Source organism: Xylocopa sonorina, chromosome 1 (assembly GCF_050948175.1).
Source record: "Xylocopa sonorina isolate GNS202 chromosome 1, iyXylSono1_principal, whole genome shotgun sequence".
NCBI classification, from domain to species: Eukaryota; Metazoa; Arthropoda; class Insecta; order Hymenoptera; family Apidae; genus Xylocopa; species Xylocopa sonorina.
In genome coordinates this window covers 3,867,571-3,889,002 of record NC_135193.1, presented here as the reverse complement: position 1 = coordinate 3,889,002, position 21,432 = coordinate 3,867,571, and the positions used below count along the sequence as shown (strand labels likewise).

Sequence of the window (21,432 nt, the reverse complement as noted above, 5' to 3'; positions counted from 1 at the left end):
ACATGCCTAACATTATTAGCACTTGTAATGGCCTCAACAGGCTACAATCTATAACATCATACAAACATTTATAATTGTAGAAGAAAAAACAAATACTTTAAACATGTCAGTAAATCATATAAATTTTGTAACAACCTACTTAGCTATTGCCTTTAGTGGACTAAAGTCTTAAATATTATATTTTTTTATCTTTATAGTATTAGCAATAATTAAATTAGTTTCTCAAACATTAGCACTTATTCATTAAATTTATTATCTTTTCACTTAATTCACTTTAAAGCATAAATGTATTAGACATAGTGAGTATAATCGACAATTACAAAACATAGTTATGATATTAAAACAAAAAATTTGTCTATCTAAGCTCAATGCATATCTCCAAATATTTGATTATATTTTTTTATGATAACTCAGGCTTTAAATATAACTTATACTATGTATACAGCATACTTGTCAGTATGTGATTTATGTATAATATATTTTATAATACACAGAATTATTTTCCATAATTCAGGTCCTCAATTTGAATCTACAGAATTTAATAGCAATATCCTACTTTGTCTCGTTTCGGTTCCTCTTTTTTATTTTTTACTTTTTTCTTTTCTTTTTTTATTTTTTTTTGTTTTTGTTTTTATAAATATCCATGTTCTCTCTCTTTCTCTCTCTCTCTTTCTCTCTCTCTCTCACATAATACTTTTAATTATTTGGTCTAAAGAACAGGATATAAGATTGCATTGAAATAAACATTGACTAGTATACCAACTTCATGGTACGCAAATTTTGTTTTGGAAGGCAATAGTGATCATTAAGAATTTAATTCAAGCGTATTAAGAATTGATTGACATAAACTTTGAATGTTTGGTTTTGTATGAGTATGTTCTGTATGCGCATTTTTCAAGTACTTTAATATTTCTACTCCCCCTTCTCTGATTAACATACTGCAATAATGTTTTGCTAAAACAAATATAAATAATATTATTTAGTATATGTGAATATTGATTCAAGAAAAATACGTTTCATGCATGACAAGTATTCTTGTACATACGATTCTTTGTGCATACATGATGTATTGCCCAAACTGCCCAAAGTTGAACGGGATATGCATCTGAACAACGCAGAAGCGGAAAAAATGGATGGAAACTTCGATATGCAACCATTTCTCCTTGAGGTGTTTGCCAATGTGTTATAGTGTATGCTAATAGTTCTAGTAATTCATATCTACTTGGTAACAAAGACATTGCAGCCCATGCACATGGACCATCGCTAAGTAAATGTGCAGCAATACCTGCTGCGAAATAAGATACATCAATGTGTTTAGATGTTAGCAATACAGAAAGCATAGAGATGAATCTAGGTTGCATAAGCCTTGGTCTTAAATGAACCACCTATAAACGAATTACAATATATAATTTAATATTATATAAATTGAATTTGGGTAATTATTAATAAATTAAGCAATCACTAAATATATAAATATATTCATTTGAAACTAAACTTAAAACAAATAAGTAAATTGAAACAAATATTCTTTGTATACTTAATTTTTTTACATTTTCAAAATGATTAATCTTATGTTACAAACCTCTGCTATATTATTTAATGAACCAAGTACTTTAGTTTCAACACTGAACTGCCCTTGGAAACTTTCTAACACTTTAAGAAATAACTCCATTCCACCTTCATCTAGAAAGACTTTGCATGTTGTAGCACTTTCGTCGGTTAAATTCCACAAAGCACTTAATGTAAATTTCATTGTTATGTCTACTGATTTAGATTCAACATTGGATCTAACCATTGCTAGTAATTTAGACATATACTGACGTTCAGCACCAAGCAAGGATGTTTCTACTGTTGATATTTTTGCTGCCAATATAGAGCAAATGGCAACAGACATACGATTCATTGATGGTTCATTGAAAGTTAATAAAGAATTTAGCACTAATCGTGCACATCTATATAGATAAAAAAAAATGTTATTTTTAAGTGTTACTGATCGTTGAATAAATAACGTTAAATATACAATATAGTAAAATAATTAATAAAATAATAAAATCTATTATATTCGTAAAATAAAAAATATAAAATTCATACCAAATATCATAAATTTCAGATTATACCTGTATTTGTCAAAAGCAATTTCTTGTAAAATTCTGTCGCTACATAAAATTAATAATGTATTCATCTGAAGTTGATAATTTGTTGGATAAGACTCCATTGCTATCATTGTTAATTCAACAACTTGCTTAAGTATTGACGGGTGAATCATAATAGAGAATTCACCTTTAGTGAGATTATAAAGACATGCAGTGCATGGCACTTGTACACGAACAGCTTGAGGATGTTCTCTCATTGCAGGTAATACTAACTTTATAACATCGATCCGTGATTCGAGAAAGTTGTGTGTTAAACGGAATAAATTAAATAAACATTTCTCAAGATAAAGCGGTCTGCACGTGTACCTTCTAAGACCTTCTAAAATTTGAGACTCTGTTGCTGTACCAGTGACCTAAAGTGAACATAAGAGATTTTATAGCATTAATTTCAAACATTTTTTATATAAAAATACAAGAAATTTTTTATTATAATCAAATTAAATTTTGCATATAATTATATGATTTTAGTTTAAAGAATTATATAAACAAGAATCACTGCAATACATCATCGAACTCATTAAAATATATTACTTTTCCTTTACTATAATATTTCCATAATACTTACGACAAGTTCAGGCCTATAATATTCATCTGACGGATTTGTTAAACTATCATCATAACAAGCATCTGTACTTACAAGCCCCAAAAACCTTAAATATGGATGAGCTTTAATAAATTCTTTTAAATCTTTTGGATCTATATCACTCTTACCTATAGTAAATGGTAAAATGGAAAGAATTATAAAATTGTTCTGCGTATTATTTGACATATATAAAAACAGAAATACCATCAGGTTTGACAATTACCAGATAAATCTAAACTAGTTAGATATGGCATACAATGTACAGCTTTTAAAAAGTCTGTTATTTTTGGCTTTTCAGGCCCCAACACAGAGTTAAGAGCATGTGTATCTTTTTCATCTGAAATATCTAGATTTCTCAGTTCATTCAATTCCAATAATACTGAGATTAGATCTGCACTTTCATTTATCTTTAAATTATACATATTGAGAGTTTTCAGACGATTTTTACATTTTTTTAATGGTGTTATATCATCAACCTTTGTACACGAAATATCTAAACTTTCCAGAAGAGGGAGGTCCTCGACTACTATTTCCAAACCATGTTTATTAAATTCTGTTCCTGACACATTTAATGTATGCAGCGACCTCAATTTACTTAATGTTACTACTACACAATATCTGTTATGATATATAAATGTATATAGTATGGTACAAATTATTTATTATATTTATATCTTTACAATAATAGTTAATTATGATAAGTACCTTGAACAATCCATAAAACTGCCTTTAGCTACGCTCAACGATCTAAGATTTTGTAAACTCCAGTCACCTAAACAACTAATTAGATCATTGACAGTTATTTTTAACCCATTTACCATCAGATCTACTACTTTATGTTGTTTTAAAACTTTTAGCCCCTTTGCCGATAATGCAGATGCATCTTTTAATCGTACGTGTCTACAAAAAACAATGAAAAAATAATTTAATGTTTCATCTATATTATTGCTTGCTAATTAAATTTTTTAATCTAAACATAATTTGAAATGTAATTACCTTAACCTGGTAGACTTTGAATCGAAAAGGGTGATTGTTAAATCGGACAAATTATTTTTCTCGCAAAGGTTAGACAATAACTGTTCTGAAATTTCTGCAGGTAGAAAAGCATCTGGATGTCTAAAACTAAGTCTTGGCGCTGAATTTGACGATCCATCGTTAGATGCCCTACATACTATCGTACACCAAAAAATGTATTATTAATATTTAACGGTAAATTTGTTGGTCCAAAAGTTTTATGCAGTGTAACAAATTTTTAAGCTAAAACAATTCTCTCTAACCCCCTTATGAAATAATTATTATTCATTTATATATAAATGAGAAGATTTTTTTTGAATAATTCAGAGCTTAAATGTAATAATGCTTACCACAGGTAGTCGTATCTAATGAATTAAGGGAATGTTCCTCCGTATCACCCAGGTGTACTTCACATACACCCAAAACATTGTTACAAATAAAATCGATGCAAACCTCAAGGAGGCTTTTCGGAGACTCAAACATTTTATACTCTTATTTACGCACAAATATTCTTTTTGTATTTCCTTCGATGCTCTTGGAACAGATGGCTATTTCAATTGATCTAACATTTTATTCTTTCGCACTTATTTCAAAGAATCTGTTATAACATATGCATGCCTGTACATCTGATGCACTATGCTTAGAATGTAAAACATTCTAATATTAAATGCACACTATAAAATAATAAATATAATGATTTTCACATGAAATTAGTACACTTGTCACACGAAAACATCGAATCACATGCAATTTAATTCTCTTGTGACAACAGAATGTTAAAAATACACATGCTACATCTGTTTTCACTAGAAAGATGATTTATAAATTGTATGGACATCCGTGTCTAGTGGAAACGTCAGAAAAAAGATTGCACACTTAATTTTATTCCTAATGCACAGGTGAGAGAATTTTAAATGATGATTACGTAAGAATAACCATAGGTCCATAGAATGGAATAAATATTTATGTCACTATGCATCTAAGCACATTGCGTATAATACAATTAAAAGAAATTTCTCAAATCCCGATATCGTTCGTTAAATACGTGGAACCTTATCACGCGAACGTAGTATGTTTAAAATATCGTTAAATTGCTATATAAATTATCTTCGTGAACAGCATTAAAACGCAACTGCGAAAACAATCGCGGAAAATCGTGATCTCTCACCTGTGGAGAGAACGCCATATTGACTTGCAAAATGTCAAAACAGATTAAAAAAGTACGGGGCCATAAAATGTATCTTGCTGAATACGTGAGCATGATTGTCAAACACAATGAAATGGTCGAAGATAAAGGATGTCAATTGTGATTTGTTCATTCGAGTTAATTTTGAATGTCGACTCATATGATATATGATGATTTGTAACGCACATACCTCGGCACCAGGAAGAACTAACATTTTTATTTTTCTTATCAAAAATAGTTGCCGCGCGTGAAGAATATATGTACATAAAAATTAGGACATTTTTTCAAATAATTAACGAAATCTCCTCGTCTTTGAAGGCATAGTGAAGTGAGCGTAAATTCTGCTTGTATGGGAATTTCATCCGTTATTGACACATTATCAATATGGCGGTAAAGTGGGGAACGATGTGCTTTTCAGTATGTATTTCGATTTCACTCCTATATAATAAGAATTTTTTCCAGGTATAATTCTAACATTTCGTCAAAGGATGTTTCAAAATGTTCGTCCATAGTGAATTTAATAATTATTTTGCATTGCAGAATGAAATAGTATTCGATCCTAAGATTAAAGGATTAAAGGATATAACACAAACTGATTTAAAATGTAGCCTTCTAATTTAAAAAGCTGTACAATTATCACTTTAATCATTTAATCGTTCGCTCGATTGTATTTAATTTTTCCCATTTACAAATAAATATTGTAAATACAAATTCTTATAATTTCTAGAAATGACAGATCATAATCGATCACAATTGATATGTGCATTCTGCTTTTTTTTGTTTTCAGGTTTAAGCAGGAATGCGTTTTCAAATTAAGACCATGGTTTAAGATTAGCGACACACGTCAGTCATTTCATAAAGTCATGTTATATGACACGTGGTATTAATTGTTCTATTTTACTTTCATTTAAATTTAATTTGATAAAAGAATGCCAAGCCTGCGAAAAAAAGTTGCTGGTTTTATGCGACAACTATCCATTAGTAATTTGGCTGGAGCTGTAGAAAGTATAGGTCAAGGAGAACAAACTTTACGCAGTCCTAGATCGTTAACGCAAGATTTTACGAGCGGTTGCTTTATTACAAGATATCTCGATGGGTAAAAATTTATATAAAATTTCTATTTTCCAACATTGTAACCAAAAGGTAACATATACTTTGCTTAATTCTAGTTTAGAGACAAAGCAAGAAGGGCCAGCAATTTTGCATGGTAAGAATCCGGAAGAATTACCAATTAGACAGCTTAGAAACTTCCAAGAAGATAGAGATGTAGTAGCAGCCCATACTGGTCCAGATAATGGACTTACAACTGTTAACATACAACAGAGGCATTTAAGTATTAACGATATTGACATAGACTACATTGACATGTTGGATCAAGGGGAACAATATAGAAATAGTATGTGTTAAAGGAGGTATAAAATTATAAAACAATAGAAAAGACATATTTTAGAAAATTAATTTTTTTCTAGCATCAACAATAACAACTCCTACAATTGCTGGCATTCCTGATTGGTTCAATCCCCATGAAATGGCTTATGGAATTGCTACTACATTGTATGAAAAAAATCCTACAAATAATACAAATAATGGAGAACCAATAGCTGATTGTTTTGGTATTGTAGCGAGATCAAATTCAGCCATTTTAGCGCTCGCCGATGGTGTTAATTGGGGTATGATTATGTTTTTATAATAGAGCGCAGATAATTTTAGATAATATGTGTGTATTCACAATGAAACAAAATTATTAGGTACTAAAGCAAGTATTGCAGCTAGGTCTGCAGTACATGGGAGTATGGAATATTTGAATAAAGCTCTATTTTGTCCTACGATTAACGGTGAAATGACAACAACGAAAGATGTTTTTATAGCGTTACTGCGTTCATTCCATGCTGCACATTCGTTAATTTTACAAGAACAAGGGATGCTTACAACATTAACTGTATGTGCAGTTCTTCCACTGCCAAATTCCGATTCTAATCCGGAACAAAGTAAATATATGGCATGTACTTGTAATGTTGGTGATAGTTTAGCTTATGTATATTCAAGGTAATGGAAACAAATGTTAAAAGATTAAACTACTAGTAAATAAAATACCATATAGTTTAACATAGAAACAATACTTGATACTACTAACAGAAAAACTGGAGTAAGAGAAATAACAAGAGGGTCCCATGATATTCACTGTATGCGCGATATGCGAGACGCTCTAGGAGCTTTGGGTCCTGTAGATGGATCGAATCCCGAATTGAATAATTTAACACTCGCAATGACAGAAGTAGAGAAAGGAGATATTGTGTTCTTAACTAGTGATGGAATTTCGGACAATTTCGATCCTGTCGTTGGGAAGTTTGCTATTTTGCCATGTCACAATTCTGTACCTGATTCAAATGTAAAAAATCACACTGACGGCGGAAGATCGAAAACACGTCGGAAGTCTGCAGAAAACTTGAAACATACGGAATCTGGCAACAGTAACAGTAATAGAAATAAATCTAATTTGCCGATAGTTGAGGCGTATCAAAGACATGAGCTAACACTTCTTAGAATGGAAGATTTATTGAGAAGAGGTGTATCTGGAGAAGGACCACCGTGTAACAGTGCCAAGCATCTTTGTGAACTTCTCTTGGATTTTGCTGTAAGTTACCTGAAATTTAATAATATGGAACATGTAAACCAATATATACAACTTTGTTAAATTTTTCATAGACAAAAAATAAAATTTAAAAATGCTTCTATACAGAACAATAATTTTAAATACTAACGCAAGTTTAATTTTAACATATAATAAGGTACGCATAACTGCCGCTAAAAGACGCATATTGGAAGATACAGATTTATATTATGCACAAAATAAAGATGGCCAATTAATTCAACTTTCCAAACAAGAACAGAGAACTCGGCGAATAAAAACTTTGGACAAGGTTTCCATGATCCCTGGAAAATTAGATCACGCAACAGTTGTAGCATATGTAGTTGGATCTATCGTTTCTGATTACGGTTTATAATTAGTTATATTAAAACAAACTACCAATTTTTATTTGTAAGAAATTTGTAATAAATTAGAATGTTTTTCAGCAAACATTTTTTTAAATAAATTAAGTTAAATTGTTTTATTATGAGATTATGTTGTTCACATATACAAGTTTTTTATTATTTAAAATAAAATAATACATGTATACGACCATACATTTTTTATAAAATATTGAATCTGTACAGTATATTTAGAATATATACATGTATACACAACATATATATATATATATATATATGCGATAAATATATTCGTACGTTTTGTAATTTTAAAAATTACCTATTGATGCAAATTTTCAATTTCACTTTAAAATGAAATGTGCCTCTAATGTATTTTTTATTGGATTATATTAATTACTAATAGAGAGAGAGAGAGAGAGAGAGAGAGAAAGAGTGAGAAAGAGGGAGAAGAAGAAAGAAAGAGAGAGAGAGAAATTATAAGATGTTTAGCAAATCTATTTCGTTTAAAACCTTCAAAACGCTATCGTGTTAAGATTACCAACACTTTCTGTTTACTGATTGGTTATAAGTGAAACATTGACCAATCACGATAAAGATTTTGCTAAATGGCTGCTGCAAAAAGTTACGATACTATAACCAAGGTGTCGCCAATGGTAAAAGCTCTGGGATTTTATAGACTTGTGCTAATGGCAGCCTTGACAAATACATGATGGCCGTTGCCACCGAATAGTGTAACGCGTACATGGAACTGTCGTGTGCTAGAAAAGTTTATTATTTTAAGTAGAATTTTTCCTCTCAAGTACTTCACATATGTTGTTTCTGTTTACAAAGAAATAAAGTATTGTGCTCTGGACTAAAATCATGCCGTAAGAAGTGTGAAATAACGAAAAATCGCGAGAAGAAAACACGGGTGGCAAAACCGCGTTCGCGGAGGTAATATTGACAATTTTTCATCGCGACGCTACTCGCATTTTTTCGCGTCAATATGAAATACACATATCCAGGATACCTTCTTTGGGTTTCTTAGCTATTCGAACCGAAAAATTTTTCACAGATGGTTGCTTTTTCTTTTGTTTACGCCTTGTCAGTTGGGCTTTTGTTGTGTGCATCCGCGCGCCGCTGGTACCTATAAGTGAGAGTGAGATGTATGCGATTCTTGTATGCGTGTAAGTGGCTTGTGTGGCACGTATGCTTGCACACAGGCGCGCAAGTTATAACCTCAAAATATCAGTTTCCAGCTGTCGAATTTTTCTACAGAACTATTTTCTCATCTTAAAATGGTTACCTGTATTTACAAGTGTCATTGTGGCATAATAATGTGATTACTGTTAACATAGTATACATGACATAATTTCTCAATAATATTGTGCATTTTCTCTCATAGTACAAGTTCTTTCTCTCTAACAGACTTAAATATTCATTCTTTAATGTTTTTAAATAGTACTACTGTTTGTGTGAAGTGTACTATCGGAAAGTGTTATTTTGTCTGCAATGACTAATTAAATATTGTTTGTATGTTGTAGGGTACAAATTAAATATAGGATCTGTGAAGCCATAAGTGTAGTGTATGTGACATTTTTAAACAATGCTAAAACTTGAAACAATCCTGAACTATGTTTATATAGTTCAAATGTAAAATGTCTTGATATTAGTGCTTCGAACATTTAACAGTTGCTACAGAATATTTACCAAGTGGTATTTGGAATTGGGATAATACGGAATATATAATATTTATAGAGTGATATATAGAATTGTTTTGTATATGCACAATTTCTAATGTAATGTCATGGAAAAATGTAGTTCAATCGTGTTTATACATGGATGTAATCTTGCGACAAATGTGCTTTAAAGATAAGTCGGAATACATTCAAAATGCAGTTGTGCAGTTATTCTTTAATGGATAATGTAGTTCGAAAAAGAACTACTTACTGCGCACAAGAAATTAATATCCAAACATGGTTAACATTGAAGTATGATATTAAAAACGAGTATCAACAGTCCATGTAAATAAACATATTTTGAAAGAAATAAAAGGATATTGCCTAATTAACGGGTGAAATAAGAAGATACATGCATGACAGGGATAGGAGACGTAGGTCGCAGACGCGTTGAATGGCGCCGTAGCGCAAATACAATTTTCTACAGTCATTAAGCTATAATTTATGAGTGGTAAGTAGCACACAAATAATGTGCATAAAGCATTTGTATAAAAGTTATGTTATAAAATTTATTACTACATACATATATATAGCATTAGTATTTTGACTGTGACTAATAACATTCGGTATGTTTTACCAATACATAGGAGTACAGAAGCAAACATAGATAAACTGAAAAGGTGGCTAGACGCTGCCCAGAGTAAAGAGGGGCTGCGTGGGCATGCAGCAGCCTCAGTCACGCCCTCTTCTCGGGGACTCAGTATCCTCTACAACTTCCCCGACTGCTCGGCGTAACAATTCTGTTGCTGTTTTGACACATCAACAAGTACGAACTTTTTCTGTAAAAACGATACTGCATTTAGTATCATATTTTTACTGTAATTTGTTTTAGTTACAACAGTTGCAACAACTGCAGGCTCAGAATTCGAGTGGCCAATCACTGACATTCGCTTTGCAACAAACATCAAATAATGTAAGCATTTAAAAATATATGATTTACTAATTTAAAAAAATAAATAACATCAGCTCATAAAAATTTACAGCCTCAAGACCAAGGAAATGGGTCAACGACTGGAAATCACATAGTATATGTAAACCAGTTAAACCATTTAAATCAGGGTACCATAAATCCCTCGGGGACTGGTATGGGCCTACCCCCGGCCACCCCCACTTTTGGGGTGGGCCTTAATATGGGATTGCCACTATCACTTCTAAATACCAGCCTTACATCCCTCACATCTAATGTCATTACTACATCAAATCCACTGCTCAATTTGGGCCTGCCAAGTATAAATACAGGACTCACTACAATTAATCCTAGCCTCAATCACTTGAATACTATAAACTCGAATTTAACCTCAAATATTGGTACAAACAGTATTAATAATGGTTTATCTGGTTTGGGACAGGATATAAATAGTATAAATACTGGAATTAATCGGCTCAATACATTAAATTCAACAAATATAAATCCTGGATTGTCCAGTGTAAATACTGGAATCACGAATGTAAATCAGAATTTAACGAGTTTAAATTCAAACATAAACCAAAATGTTACCAGTTTGAGCACAAACTTTACGTCACCAAGTTCTGGCGTGTCTGGTTTAACTGCTATTAACCCAAATATAAATGCAAATTTAACTACTACCAGTATAAATTCTGGTATAAATCAAGGTCTCAATCGACCTATTAATGCTTTAACAACTGGATTGACTCAAACTAGTCTAAATTCCAGCAGTACACAATTTCCATTCCAAACCATACAAAGTATACAAAGCATTGCACCACATATTGTTGGATCAAATATTGCACATGTACCAAGTTCTGCTATATCGCAGCACCCAAATTCAAACGTATCTACTATTCCACAAATATCGAATGCTGGCACTTTAACAAGTTCCAGTATATTCACAAGCACTTCCAGCGAACCAAATCATTCAACTACAGCGAATGTGAATCACGCTTCAAACGTGAATCTTACTACAAATATTTCACATCTTGGTACAATGCACTCGAATTTATCTAATGTATCGACATCTAATGTGCCGCATATACCTGCGTCAAATGAACCGAATATGTCACTGAGTCATACTTCTTCTTTAAGTTCCTCTCAATCAACTGGATTTCAACCTCAGCGACAGTATTCACAGGGAATTAACTCTGGTTTAAGTTCGTCAGTAACATTAACGGGCTCGTCTCAACCGTCGAATGTGGTCAGTACAATAAATACTGTAAAATCCATGCAAAACATTCAAAGTCAAAATATTAGTTCTCCAAGCAGTCCATTTTCAATACCATTGAAAAGTCCAGCATCTAATATTGCACCACCTACACCTAGCCCTAGTCCTAACAGGCTACTACTTAGGAGCCCGGCATCAAATTCAATACAATCTAATAGAAACAGTCCAAGTCCTGTTGGAACATCTACGTCAAGTAATAATTTTAACATACAAATGCAAAGTCCAATGCAGAGTCCAATGAGTGTTAGTCAAATTCAGAGTCCTGTACTTAGTCCATATCCTCCTGCAAAAAGTCCTCATCTGTTAAGTGGAAATAACTCTCTAAACAACAGAAGTCCAGCATCTGGTGGAAGTCCTGGTCCACCTGTGGTAAGAAATACTTTAATATTGATCTCAAACAAAATGAAAGAAAAAAGAATAGAGTAGGGAACATGAATTTTAATGTGTATTTGGATTTTCAGGTTAGACCTAATACACCAATACTTCAACAAGGTATGCAAGTATTACAAATAATTCATGGTACACCACAGGGTTACCATGTGTCAACCACAGGGTCAACACCAACACAGCTGGTAACTAGAACGCATCTGATTGGAAATCAACAAATTCAAATAGCAGCAACTAAACCTGCAAAACAGCCACCACAAATTTTACCAAAACCTCCAAATCAACAAACTACTGGATCACAACAAAAGCAACAACGTGTTACTACAACAATTACGAATCAAGTAATGAATATTGTTTCGTCACAATTTTCTTTGAGATATTTTATCTATACATCTTTTTGTAGTTTTAATATAAATTGTTAAATTAATAAGGTGACGCAACAAACTCAACCACAGTTGGTTCTTGCTGGACCGCAACCTAATCCAACAACAGCTACAATGATACCAACAGCACAGGGTCTGCTATTAAATCAGGTAATAACATTTATTTGAAATGCTTATAATTTGCATGTCAATGTTTGTTATGTATTCATTCAGAAAGTATACACACAATGCCTGTTATAGCAGTTATCAATATTATATGAACTATTTTCAATACGCTTAATATCTATTATAACAGCTTACATGCATTTCAGTGACACAAATATTTGCTTTATGCTTCATATGTTTATCACATTTCATACATAGGTTTTGCCGTCAACTGGACCTGTTATTGTACAGCAACCACCAGGTGGTGTTCAACTCATACTAAGAACGCCAGCGAGCGCCCAGCAACAAACACATACTGCACAGGTGATGGTTTCATCCATTCAGCCATTCAACTTCATCATGTTCACAGTCATTGCTTGTTTAATACATTACAAAACTGTCTTTGACATATCATTTTAAATGTTCTTTAAGTTCATCGGTATTTTTACGTTATATCATCAATTGGATTTTACATGTATATTATGTTTTATATTTAGCTTCTAAATTTCAGATATTCTATAATGTAAATAGTCTTGCAACTAATAATATGAAATAAAATTAAGACGAAAGATTCTTCTTACTAATGTAGCAAAAAAAAAAAAAGAAAGATATTCGCTTCACATATAAATCTGTTTTCTTTTTATAGCTAACACAGCAACAGTTGGTAAGAGTCGTCACAGCACAAGGTATGCACTTGCAGGGGATTACGCCTACATTCTTTGCTGTACCTAATGGTTTTCCTTCGGCTGCATCTCCAGTAATTAGACATACTCCCTCTAGTCCTGCACCCTGTAAGTTTTTATATTTGTTAATTCATTTAACACGTATCCTGTCGCCAGAAAATTATGTGTGTACGTTGCCTCTGCATCCAACAGAGAAGGCGTTTAGAATACGCGTTGGTACATTAAACATCAATTTTTGATTTTGTAGTGATCGATACTGACGATACGGTATTTTGTGACGATAATATTTCAATGGCGGCAACGAACGTGTTAAATATACTTATCCATAAAATGATTTGAATAAGTTAAAAATCACTTATTTTCTAATTTAGCTGCTAATTCAGGGACTGGTAATTCTATAGTGATTCAAAATGCAATGGTACAAAGCCCTCAATCACAAATCTCGCAAGTAGGTTCGGGTACCAATGCTGGTAACACTCCATGCACGCAAAACGTCGTCGAACAAACTTTATTACCACCACCTAAGAAAAAGGCAAAGAAAAAAAAGAAAGCTAAACGAAAAGACGATGAACCACCAAAGTTGGACCTTGCTAGTATAATAAAAATATCAGGAATTGGAGAGGACGATGATATTTTTGATACTGATCTTACAACCGAATCGGACGTTTCTCGTCAAGTTCAAGTTGAGTCAAGTTTAGGGCAAAATCTGGGACAACTATCGTCTCAAGTAACGATACCTACCAGTTCTGCTCAGAATCTGATACAAGTACCTGCACCAAATACAACGAATACACAAACTTCCGCGTCCCAGACATTTAATAGTCAACTTGTTGCCCAACTACAAATGCCTGTGCAGAACGCGATACAGAGCCAATTACGATTCGCTCTTGGAGAGGATGGAAGAGTTGTTGTACATCGTACTCCAGATTTAAATCAACCTGAAATCGATCAAGCAACTGCTCAAGCATTGATACGATCGTTAACGCAAAGTGGTGGACAGAATTCGCCCATTATCTCTCACCTTCTTGGACAAACGCAAACAACAACACAATCTACACAAAGTAACGTGCTGCAGAGGCAAAAATTTGTTAAATCCCCTTTATCATCCAGTGTATCAACAGCTACAACTACCGTAAGTTCTGCTGGCCCACAAAGTGTTACTTGTGTTACTAGTCCACAGCATGTGCAAATATGCTCAAAATCGAATAATCAGCAGAAAAGTGTAAATGTTCCTCAAGAATCCAACCCTGTGTTAAACGTTTGCGTCCAAAGTAATCTTGTATCATTACAAACATTGGATATGCAGGCATCGAAAAACATTAATGTACAAAATCTCACACCAACAACAAAAGTTAATCAGTCGTCTAATTCTAGCCTTTCACAATCAAACAGTAATGTTCTAACGAGTCCTGACGTTTTAGCAACAAAACCTTCGTATACTACATTTAATGTGCAAAACACTCGATCGATTAATACAAGTCAAACAACTAATAATCAGCAAAATTCTAATATTTCCACACAAAAATCTAGTCAAGCGCGGCTTACAAATGCTTGTCTAACCCCTAATGTGCGACAAAATTTAAATAAAATGCCCCAGAGTGCTACTCACATTCAAAAATCTTTACCAAATAATTTAACTATACAAAACGAACACAACATGACAAAAAATAATCAGAGTCTTCAGCAAGAAAATCAACAAGATTCAATAACGTTGCAACAAGAAACACCAATATATCAACATAATCAACATCAACAAATATCAGCCCAAACAGTACAGACTCAGAACGTTCAACAAGTCTTTGAGCAAAACCTTCAAACTTCTGCATCAAATGCTCAACATAATTCTTTAAATATATTACAGCAGCAAAGCTCTTGCAATACTATGCAACATGATGCTATGAATGTTTTACAACAGCATTCTACCATTCAACAAAATACAATTAATGTTCTACAACAAAATGCAACTGGCAATGTACAAAACATTGAACAAAACTTACAATCTGGCATTGGTGATTTGACACAACAAAACGTTATCACAAGTATGCAACAGCAAAATACATCTGCTATTTTACATAATACAAGTGTACAACAGCAAAATGTAAATGTACAACAGCAAAATGTAAATGTACAACAGCAAAACGTAAATGTGCAACAACAAAAGGTTGTTGCAGCAAACACGTTTTCTTCTGTAAACACGCATCATTTTGATTCTCAGAATGCTGCAGTTAATCCTGTGCAGCAAGGACTGAGCACGCAACAGAATAATCAACATCAAAATATCGTAATTACAAATGCTCCTTCTTCGAATGCTATGCAACAAAACGAATCTCAAAAAGTAGAAACCCAGACTACAACGATGCTTAATTCAGCGGCAAATAATATATTAAATAATGCGCCAAAAATTACCCCCGAAATTTTAAATGCATTGAGTAACTTGAATCCTAATGATCAGTTGTTAATTGCCAATGCAAATGGGCAAATGCAAGTAATTAGTCAACAATTGTTACAACAGTTTTTAGCAGGCCAATTAAATGCAACTAATCAGCCGCAAAATCAAAGCCAAACTCAGAAAATAGTAATTGGTGAACCAGATGCAAACAATCAGAGTTTACAAGGTGTACAAATAAATACCCCAACGAGTCAAATAATTGTAAATAGTTCTGGTGGAGCTCCTACGATACAAAATAATATACAAAATATTGTGGTACAAGCTGCACCTTCCCAAATGCCACAGCATATACAAATTCAAAATTCTAGTTTTCCTAGTCAATTTATTGACAATCTGAATCAACAACAGATCAGAAATTTGGGCAACAACCAACCAAAGAAGGCAAAAATTATTAAAAGAACGAAAACTGCTGTTACTACACAAAATACTGGAAATACACAGGTATGTGAAGGTCTTGTTTCCAATTTTTTATTTACTCTATATTTTTTCATTACCAACTAAAAAATTGTGGTAATAGGTAACGAAAACGGTTACGGTTTCCCGCCCAACAATGATATCGACAAACACAACTAATCTTCAGAAAATTGATAATTCTAATAAAGTGAACACTGTAGTGTCTCAAAGTACAAATCCGATCAAAAGTGAATCATCTCAAATTGTTACAAACGGTCCTGTACTTCCATCTTCTCCAGCAAATCATTTAGTTCCCTCGAATGGTCAAATGGTTCAAAGAGTGCAGACTATTCAACTTCCAGCTCAAACTCGACAATTACTAAAAAATATACAGTCTCAAATACAAGCACGTAAATCGGGTACACAAACTGATCAAACCGTTTTAACGAAATTATATCAGCAACAAGCAAAAATTTTAGCAAGCGGAAAAGTTATCAGTACTACAACACATTCCGTTAGTAGTGTAAGTTTCACAATATCATGTACTATTTATAAAATAAAAATTTGTTTAAAGTATTTTACAAAATGCACAATGTTACCATAATTATTCCAAACAGGGACCAGAAACAAGTTTTAATGTGAATGCAGTATCGACAATAGCATCGAATTTAATGCCTCTGAATTCATATAAAAATCAGACATCGGTTGTACAAACTCAAACACAAACATCTACCACCATGGTAACTTCACAAAATTTAAATCCAAGTACATCATCAATGGCACAGAATAGTTCATCAAACAATTATATGAATAATCTTTCGGTAATAAATAATTTGTTATATTATAATTGTATACATTTACATTTTGCTTGATTATCTGTGTTGAAACTTGCAGGTGTCACAAAATGTGCAAGGACAGCAATGTGTACAAAACAATCAAAATGTACACCAAACGCACACAAAACAGCACAAGATTTATCAGAATCATGGAAATCAGATATTGAGTCCGTCCTCTGCCAATATGCAAATTTTCTCACCACCAATTACCTCTGTAGCTACTGTGCAGAGCAACGCACAATTAACCTCGGTCCAAACACAGCAAACAGGAATGCAGCAATCGACTCAGTGTCAAACAGATCCATTGGATATTAAACCAAATATACAAATATCAAGCCCTATTAAACAAGAACTTTCTTCGCCTATTCAAGTACAAGTTCAAAGTGGTTCTCCTGCAGGACAGGTAGCCTCACCTAGAACGATTGGCAAAGGACCGCAAAGAATTCAAAGTCCCGTAAACACCAATGGCAATTCTAATAAGCAAACTGTTAGTCCCAACAGTAATACAAGTCCTTTAGTAAGTCCAAGGCAAGGTGTGAAAAGACCTGCATCTAGCCCAATATGCAGACTAATTAATCGTAGCGACTTGTAAGTGTAATTTTCCGTGAATACGTGGTGTGGAACAATGAAGTATATGTATATATATATGTATATATCTACATATTGCTATTATTGTGCTATTATATTTATAGATTGGAGCAGCAATTAAAAATGGATCAAAACGGTGCGATAAATCCAGATGTAAACACGCCATTTTTGAGCAAACGTGATGCTTGTAAACGTCTTGTACGATATCATTGTTTAAATGAACAAGTACTTAGTTCTAAAGATTTGGCAAAAGCTGATGAGATATTTGAAGAAACAGCAAAACATTTGCTATCAAAATTCAACTCTATGATGAACAAGTATACGTATCTTCTTTGGATGGAAAGCATGGTATTTGTTGAAAATATTTTATTTTATATGCTTTCGTTTAACTACGTTAAATGCATTTATGTAACATGCACAAATTCATGAACATTAATTATTTCGAATTTACAGCGAGAAGTGAGAACATCGGAATTAATGATGATTGATCGAACTTTTGTTGCTGAAGAACAAAGTATATTAAATAGGTTACGAGAACAAGAGGCTAAAGTCAATGGTAATGTTAACGTATTGATGAAAAAGATTTCTTCCTAGATACTATGAACTGTAATAATGTTTGATATTTTATTTTATAGAAGAGTTCAAAAAAGAAGAAAAGCCATTGGTGCCAAAGGTTGAACCTGGTCTTACCGAAGAAGACAAATTACCACTACCATTAACTAACGTATCTGTGAAACGTGAATTAGAAGATGACTTTTTAAGTGATGAAATGGAATGCAAACCAATGATTAAACCAGCAAATTGTACTAGTGGTGATTACGACGAGTGGGTAGAAATACAAAAAGAACTTGGTGTATATTCATCTACCACAGACTCGTTTAAATGTAAAAATAGTAATAATAGTGGTAGTAATAGTGCATGTGCTGTGGCTGTTACGAGGTCGTCTAAAACTGAAAGAACACGAGCGAATGGTGAATGTCGGGGTACCGCTCCTAGCGCGAGTGTTTCTGGAGTTCAAAATACAGTTATAAAAGATAACTGCGAACAAGACACTGCTCCAGTTTTCGAAAAACGCTGGAGTAGCGCTACTGATCTCGAACGGGATCTGTTAGAGGATGCAGACAGCTTAGACGAACTGGCCTTACATTCTCAAACGCAACGTCCAGGCTCTCTTCATGCAACTACCGAAAGTGGCAACGGTAATGAGCATGATGATATTACCGCACAGGTACAATCTGCCATTGATAGCATTCTTAATCTTAAAAAACGTCCTACAAACACGTTATCTGGCAGTAGTGGTAACAGTGCATCACAGTCCAGTGAATCAAAGGACACAGTGCTTGATCAAGCAGTCCGCAGCATTTTAGGCTCGTGACCCTCCTTTAATAAAGTATGTTAAACAAGTGAAGTTAATGGTGAACATCATGCTAATTGTTCTATTCGAAAATTTTTAAACTATACATTTTTTTGGTGATTTTTTTGTGGTTATGTGAATAATATAAAAAAGAACTATGTTTGATATTAAGAATGCGACATTATCTTTGGTAATGCATATTTGAAATCCTGCAAATTGTTGCTAAATTATTTGTACAAATCCTACAGTTTTAATTTCGTTTATAGGTATAAATTAAAAACGGACTATCTGGATTATGCAATTTTATATACTTCTCCAAAATTTATCAAAAATTTCTTTCTGCAATGGCAATAACTACTCGTAAAACATAAAAATATGTATACTTTCCAGTAGTCTAGCTGTAATAAAGCCATCGCGTTTAAATCTAGCAGCTGTACATGTGGATAGATAGAAAAATAGATTGATAGATAGATAATTAAATAAATAGGTAATTCGCTCAGATTTTTCAATCTGCCACTTTGTAATGTAATTTTGTAAAAAGTAATTATTTAAAACAACTTATTCCACTTTGTCTGTAGTACTTGTAGAGAAATCTTACGGATACTTAAAAACTGGGTCGGTGAATTGTACATACATTTTTAACGCGTATTATTAATATTATTATTGCTATTATTTGTATTATTGTTATTGAGATTCGTTCTCGGAATTATTATTGTATTATTATTATTATTATTATTATTATTATTATTATTATTATTTTATTATTATTATTTTATCATTATGATTGTCATTATTATTATCATTATTATTAATATTATTATTAATATTATTATTATTATTAATATTATTATTATTATTATTATTATATTACGATTATTGTCAATAATACCATCATTTCAATCGACAAGGAATGGATGGTATAAAGAGAAAGTAGTGGATTAAGAGACTGAAAGAGAAGACAATGAAAACAGAAGGCAAATGATATATAAGGTGAAAAGGGAACACAAAACTTCTATAATAATTTGAATTTATTTCTATTTAAAATGTATATGCAGTCTTAAATGTTAAAATGCAAAATCAAACAGACATTTTTTAAGTAGATATAGTATTTTACAAGTTTTTTGTCATCATGTGGAATCACAATAGATCTGATTAAATGATGAATACATGTGTAGAGAGCACATGTGTGGAAAAAGGGTAATCGCATGTCGGTGACATTTTAAATACATAATAGACGACCGGTGAATAAGACTTAGAAAGCAAATCTTTCTATATGTGCCTTTTTATTTTCTACATAGTTAACGACAAATATATCTTGTATGTATACTTGACTTGTAATTTTAATTGAAACAATGTTAACACGTTAGATAATGCAGATTTCTTAATCGATATGTTATACATACGAGATATGGTCTGATTTAATCATTTTGTAAAAATGATCATACATTTAAAAAACAACAGATCATCATCAGCAGTGCTTTTGCGACAAACAAAATTTAGTTTACACATGGTGGTTGTATTTTTACATCCTTTTCCCACATAAATTCATGATAGCTCTCTATACACAGAGGCAATGAAATGTTTTTGGCAAAAGCAATCCAAGACTGACGTATATACAGAGAATCAAGCAAAACTATGTAATGTATTACAATAAGAAATAATCATTTGTAAATAATATTCAATTACACTCTCGACGGCAATCGTGACTTAATGAATTCTTCAAAGATTTTAAAATTTGGATATGCTAAAGTTCTTTTGATCCTAATAAATTGCCGATATTTCACGAGTACATGTATGAAAATATATTCTTATCCTTGTCTATAATTAAAATTTCAGTTTCCAGCAGAAAATTTCATTTCCTATATTAAAGATCTATATAATGTAATATGCCTGGCGAGAGTGAAGTCAAGTGGTTAATGCGCGCGATAAAATGTAATTATCATTATCAATTATATGATTTTAGATATCACGAATGAACATCTTGTAGTGAACAATACCACCTCTCCTAATATTACGAAATTATTGATATTACAATTTTAACCACAAATTTAGGTGCCTTACAAGACAATGTTTAGTGAACCATTTTGTTCTGTCAGATATACAGCATTTTAATAGAAGCACACCTCTAATTGTTGAATATTTCAGACAATTTAAACAGTTTATTGTATTTCTTATATGATTGTGCATATATGTAATATAATCAAGCACTATTAGTGTGTTGCACCTTTTATTTAAATTATATCATTTCTTTCATAAGTTATTCTTTTCTTTGACATTGGTATGTTAAGATATTTTTAAACAAATGGTAAAATGTGCTCTAAATAATATTTGCATTTTGTATTAAATTGCATGGTCTGTATATATTCTGATATACCAAAGACGATAAGATT

At 32.4% G+C, this 21,432-nt stretch overlaps 3 protein-coding genes across 9 annotated transcripts; 2 read left to right on the top strand and 1 right to left on the bottom strand.

Moving 5' to 3' along the window:
• Positions 1–416: 416 nt before the first annotated feature.
• Positions 417–5,265, bottom strand: LOC143429800 (protein zyg-11 homolog B). 3 transcript variants are annotated; one of them, XM_076905611.1, is made up of 10 exons: positions 5,127–5,265; positions 4,101–4,348; positions 3,733–3,907; positions 3,442–3,636; positions 2,960–3,354; positions 2,719–2,864; positions 2,118–2,506; positions 1,583–1,952; positions 1,046–1,385; positions 417–954 (listed from the first exon to the last, which is right to left on the bottom strand). In XM_076905611.1, exons 2-10 carry the CDS (start codon positions 4,231–4,233, stop codon positions 806–808), a joined length of 2,292 nt encoding a protein of 763 aa, XP_076761726.1. In that variant the 5' UTR covers positions 4,234–4,348; positions 5,127–5,265; the 3' UTR covers positions 417–805. The 3 variants fall into 3 exon arrangements, with proteins under 3 accessions (XP_076761726.1, XP_076761719.1, XP_076761712.1); XM_076905604.1 differs by having other exon boundaries at positions 4,101–4,424; positions 5,127–5,259; XM_076905597.1 differs by lacking the exon at positions 5,127–5,265 and having other exon boundaries at positions 4,101–4,587.
• On the top strand, positions 5,233–8,057 carry LOC143429821 (PP2C-like domain-containing protein CG9801). Its single transcript, XM_076905622.1, has 7 exons — positions 5,233–5,353; positions 5,724–6,032; positions 6,106–6,332; positions 6,406–6,606; positions 6,685–6,982; positions 7,073–7,571; positions 7,726–8,057. The coding sequence occupies exons 2-7, from the start codon at positions 5,866–5,868 to the stop codon at positions 7,939–7,941; spliced, it is 1,608 nt and encodes a 535-aa protein (XP_076761737.1). The 5' UTR covers positions 5,233–5,353; positions 5,724–5,865; the 3' UTR covers positions 7,942–8,057.
• A 588-nt stretch (positions 8,058–8,645) lies between these two features.
• LOC143431976 (uncharacterized) lies at positions 8,646–20,831 on the top strand. Of its 5 annotated transcripts, XM_076908884.1 has the most exons (17): positions 8,646–8,860; positions 9,451–10,096; positions 10,233–10,411; positions 10,478–10,558; positions 10,629–12,194; positions 12,287–12,553; positions 12,644–12,745; positions 12,959–13,063; positions 13,386–13,530; positions 13,794–14,554; positions 15,638–16,312; positions 16,389–16,787; positions 16,882–17,085; positions 17,159–17,688; positions 17,793–18,036; positions 18,142–18,244; positions 18,324–20,831. In XM_076908884.1, exons 3-17 carry the CDS (start codon positions 10,307–10,309, stop codon positions 19,061–19,063), a joined length of 6,027 nt encoding a protein of 2,008 aa, XP_076764999.1. In that variant the 5' UTR covers positions 8,646–8,860; positions 9,451–10,096; positions 10,233–10,306; the 3' UTR covers positions 19,064–20,831. The 5 variants fall into 5 exon arrangements, with proteins under 5 accessions (XP_076764999.1, XP_076764997.1, XP_076764995.1 ...); XM_076908882.1 differs by having other exon boundaries at positions 10,487–10,558; positions 13,794–16,312; XM_076908880.1 differs by having other exon boundaries at positions 13,794–16,312.
• Positions 20,832–21,432: the final 601 nt, after the last annotated feature.

Excerpts from the sequence above, each read along its gene's own strand:
- LOC143429800 (XM_076905611.1), bottom strand. The coding sequence starts at position 4,233 with ATGTTTGAGTCTCCGAAAAGCCTCCTTGAGGTTTGCATCGATTTTATT. Across the intron at positions 3,637-3,732 it reads TCAAAGTCTACCAGGTTAAG|ACACGTACGATTAAAAGATG; the intron begins GTAATTACATTT and ends TGTTTTTTGTAG. Across the intron at positions 2,507-2,718 it reads ATTATAGGCCTGAACTTGTC|GTCACTGGTACAGCAACAGA; the intron begins GTAAGTATTATG and ends TGTTCACTTTAG.
- LOC143431976 (XM_076908880.1), top strand. The coding sequence starts at position 10,307 with ATGCAGCAGCCTCAGTCACGCCCTCTTCTCGGGGACTCAGTATCCTCT. Across the intron at positions 10,559-10,628 it reads TGCAACAAACATCAAATAAT|CCTCAAGACCAAGGAAATGG; the intron begins GTAAGCATTTAA and ends AAAAATTTACAG. Across the intron at positions 18,037-18,141 it reads TTCTTTGGATGGAAAGCATG|CGAGAAGTGAGAACATCGGA; the intron begins GTATTTGTTGAA and ends TCGAATTTACAG.
- LOC143429821 (XM_076905622.1), top strand. The coding sequence starts at position 5,866 with ATGCCAAGCCTGCGAAAAAAAGTTGCTGGTTTTATGCGACAACTATCC. Across the intron at positions 6,333-6,405 it reads AGGGGAACAATATAGAAATA|CATCAACAATAACAACTCCT; the intron begins GTATGTGTTAAA and ends ATTTTTTTCTAG. Across the intron at positions 6,607-6,684 it reads CGCCGATGGTGTTAATTGGG|GTACTAAAGCAAGTATTGCA; the intron begins GTATGATTATGT and ends CAAAATTATTAG.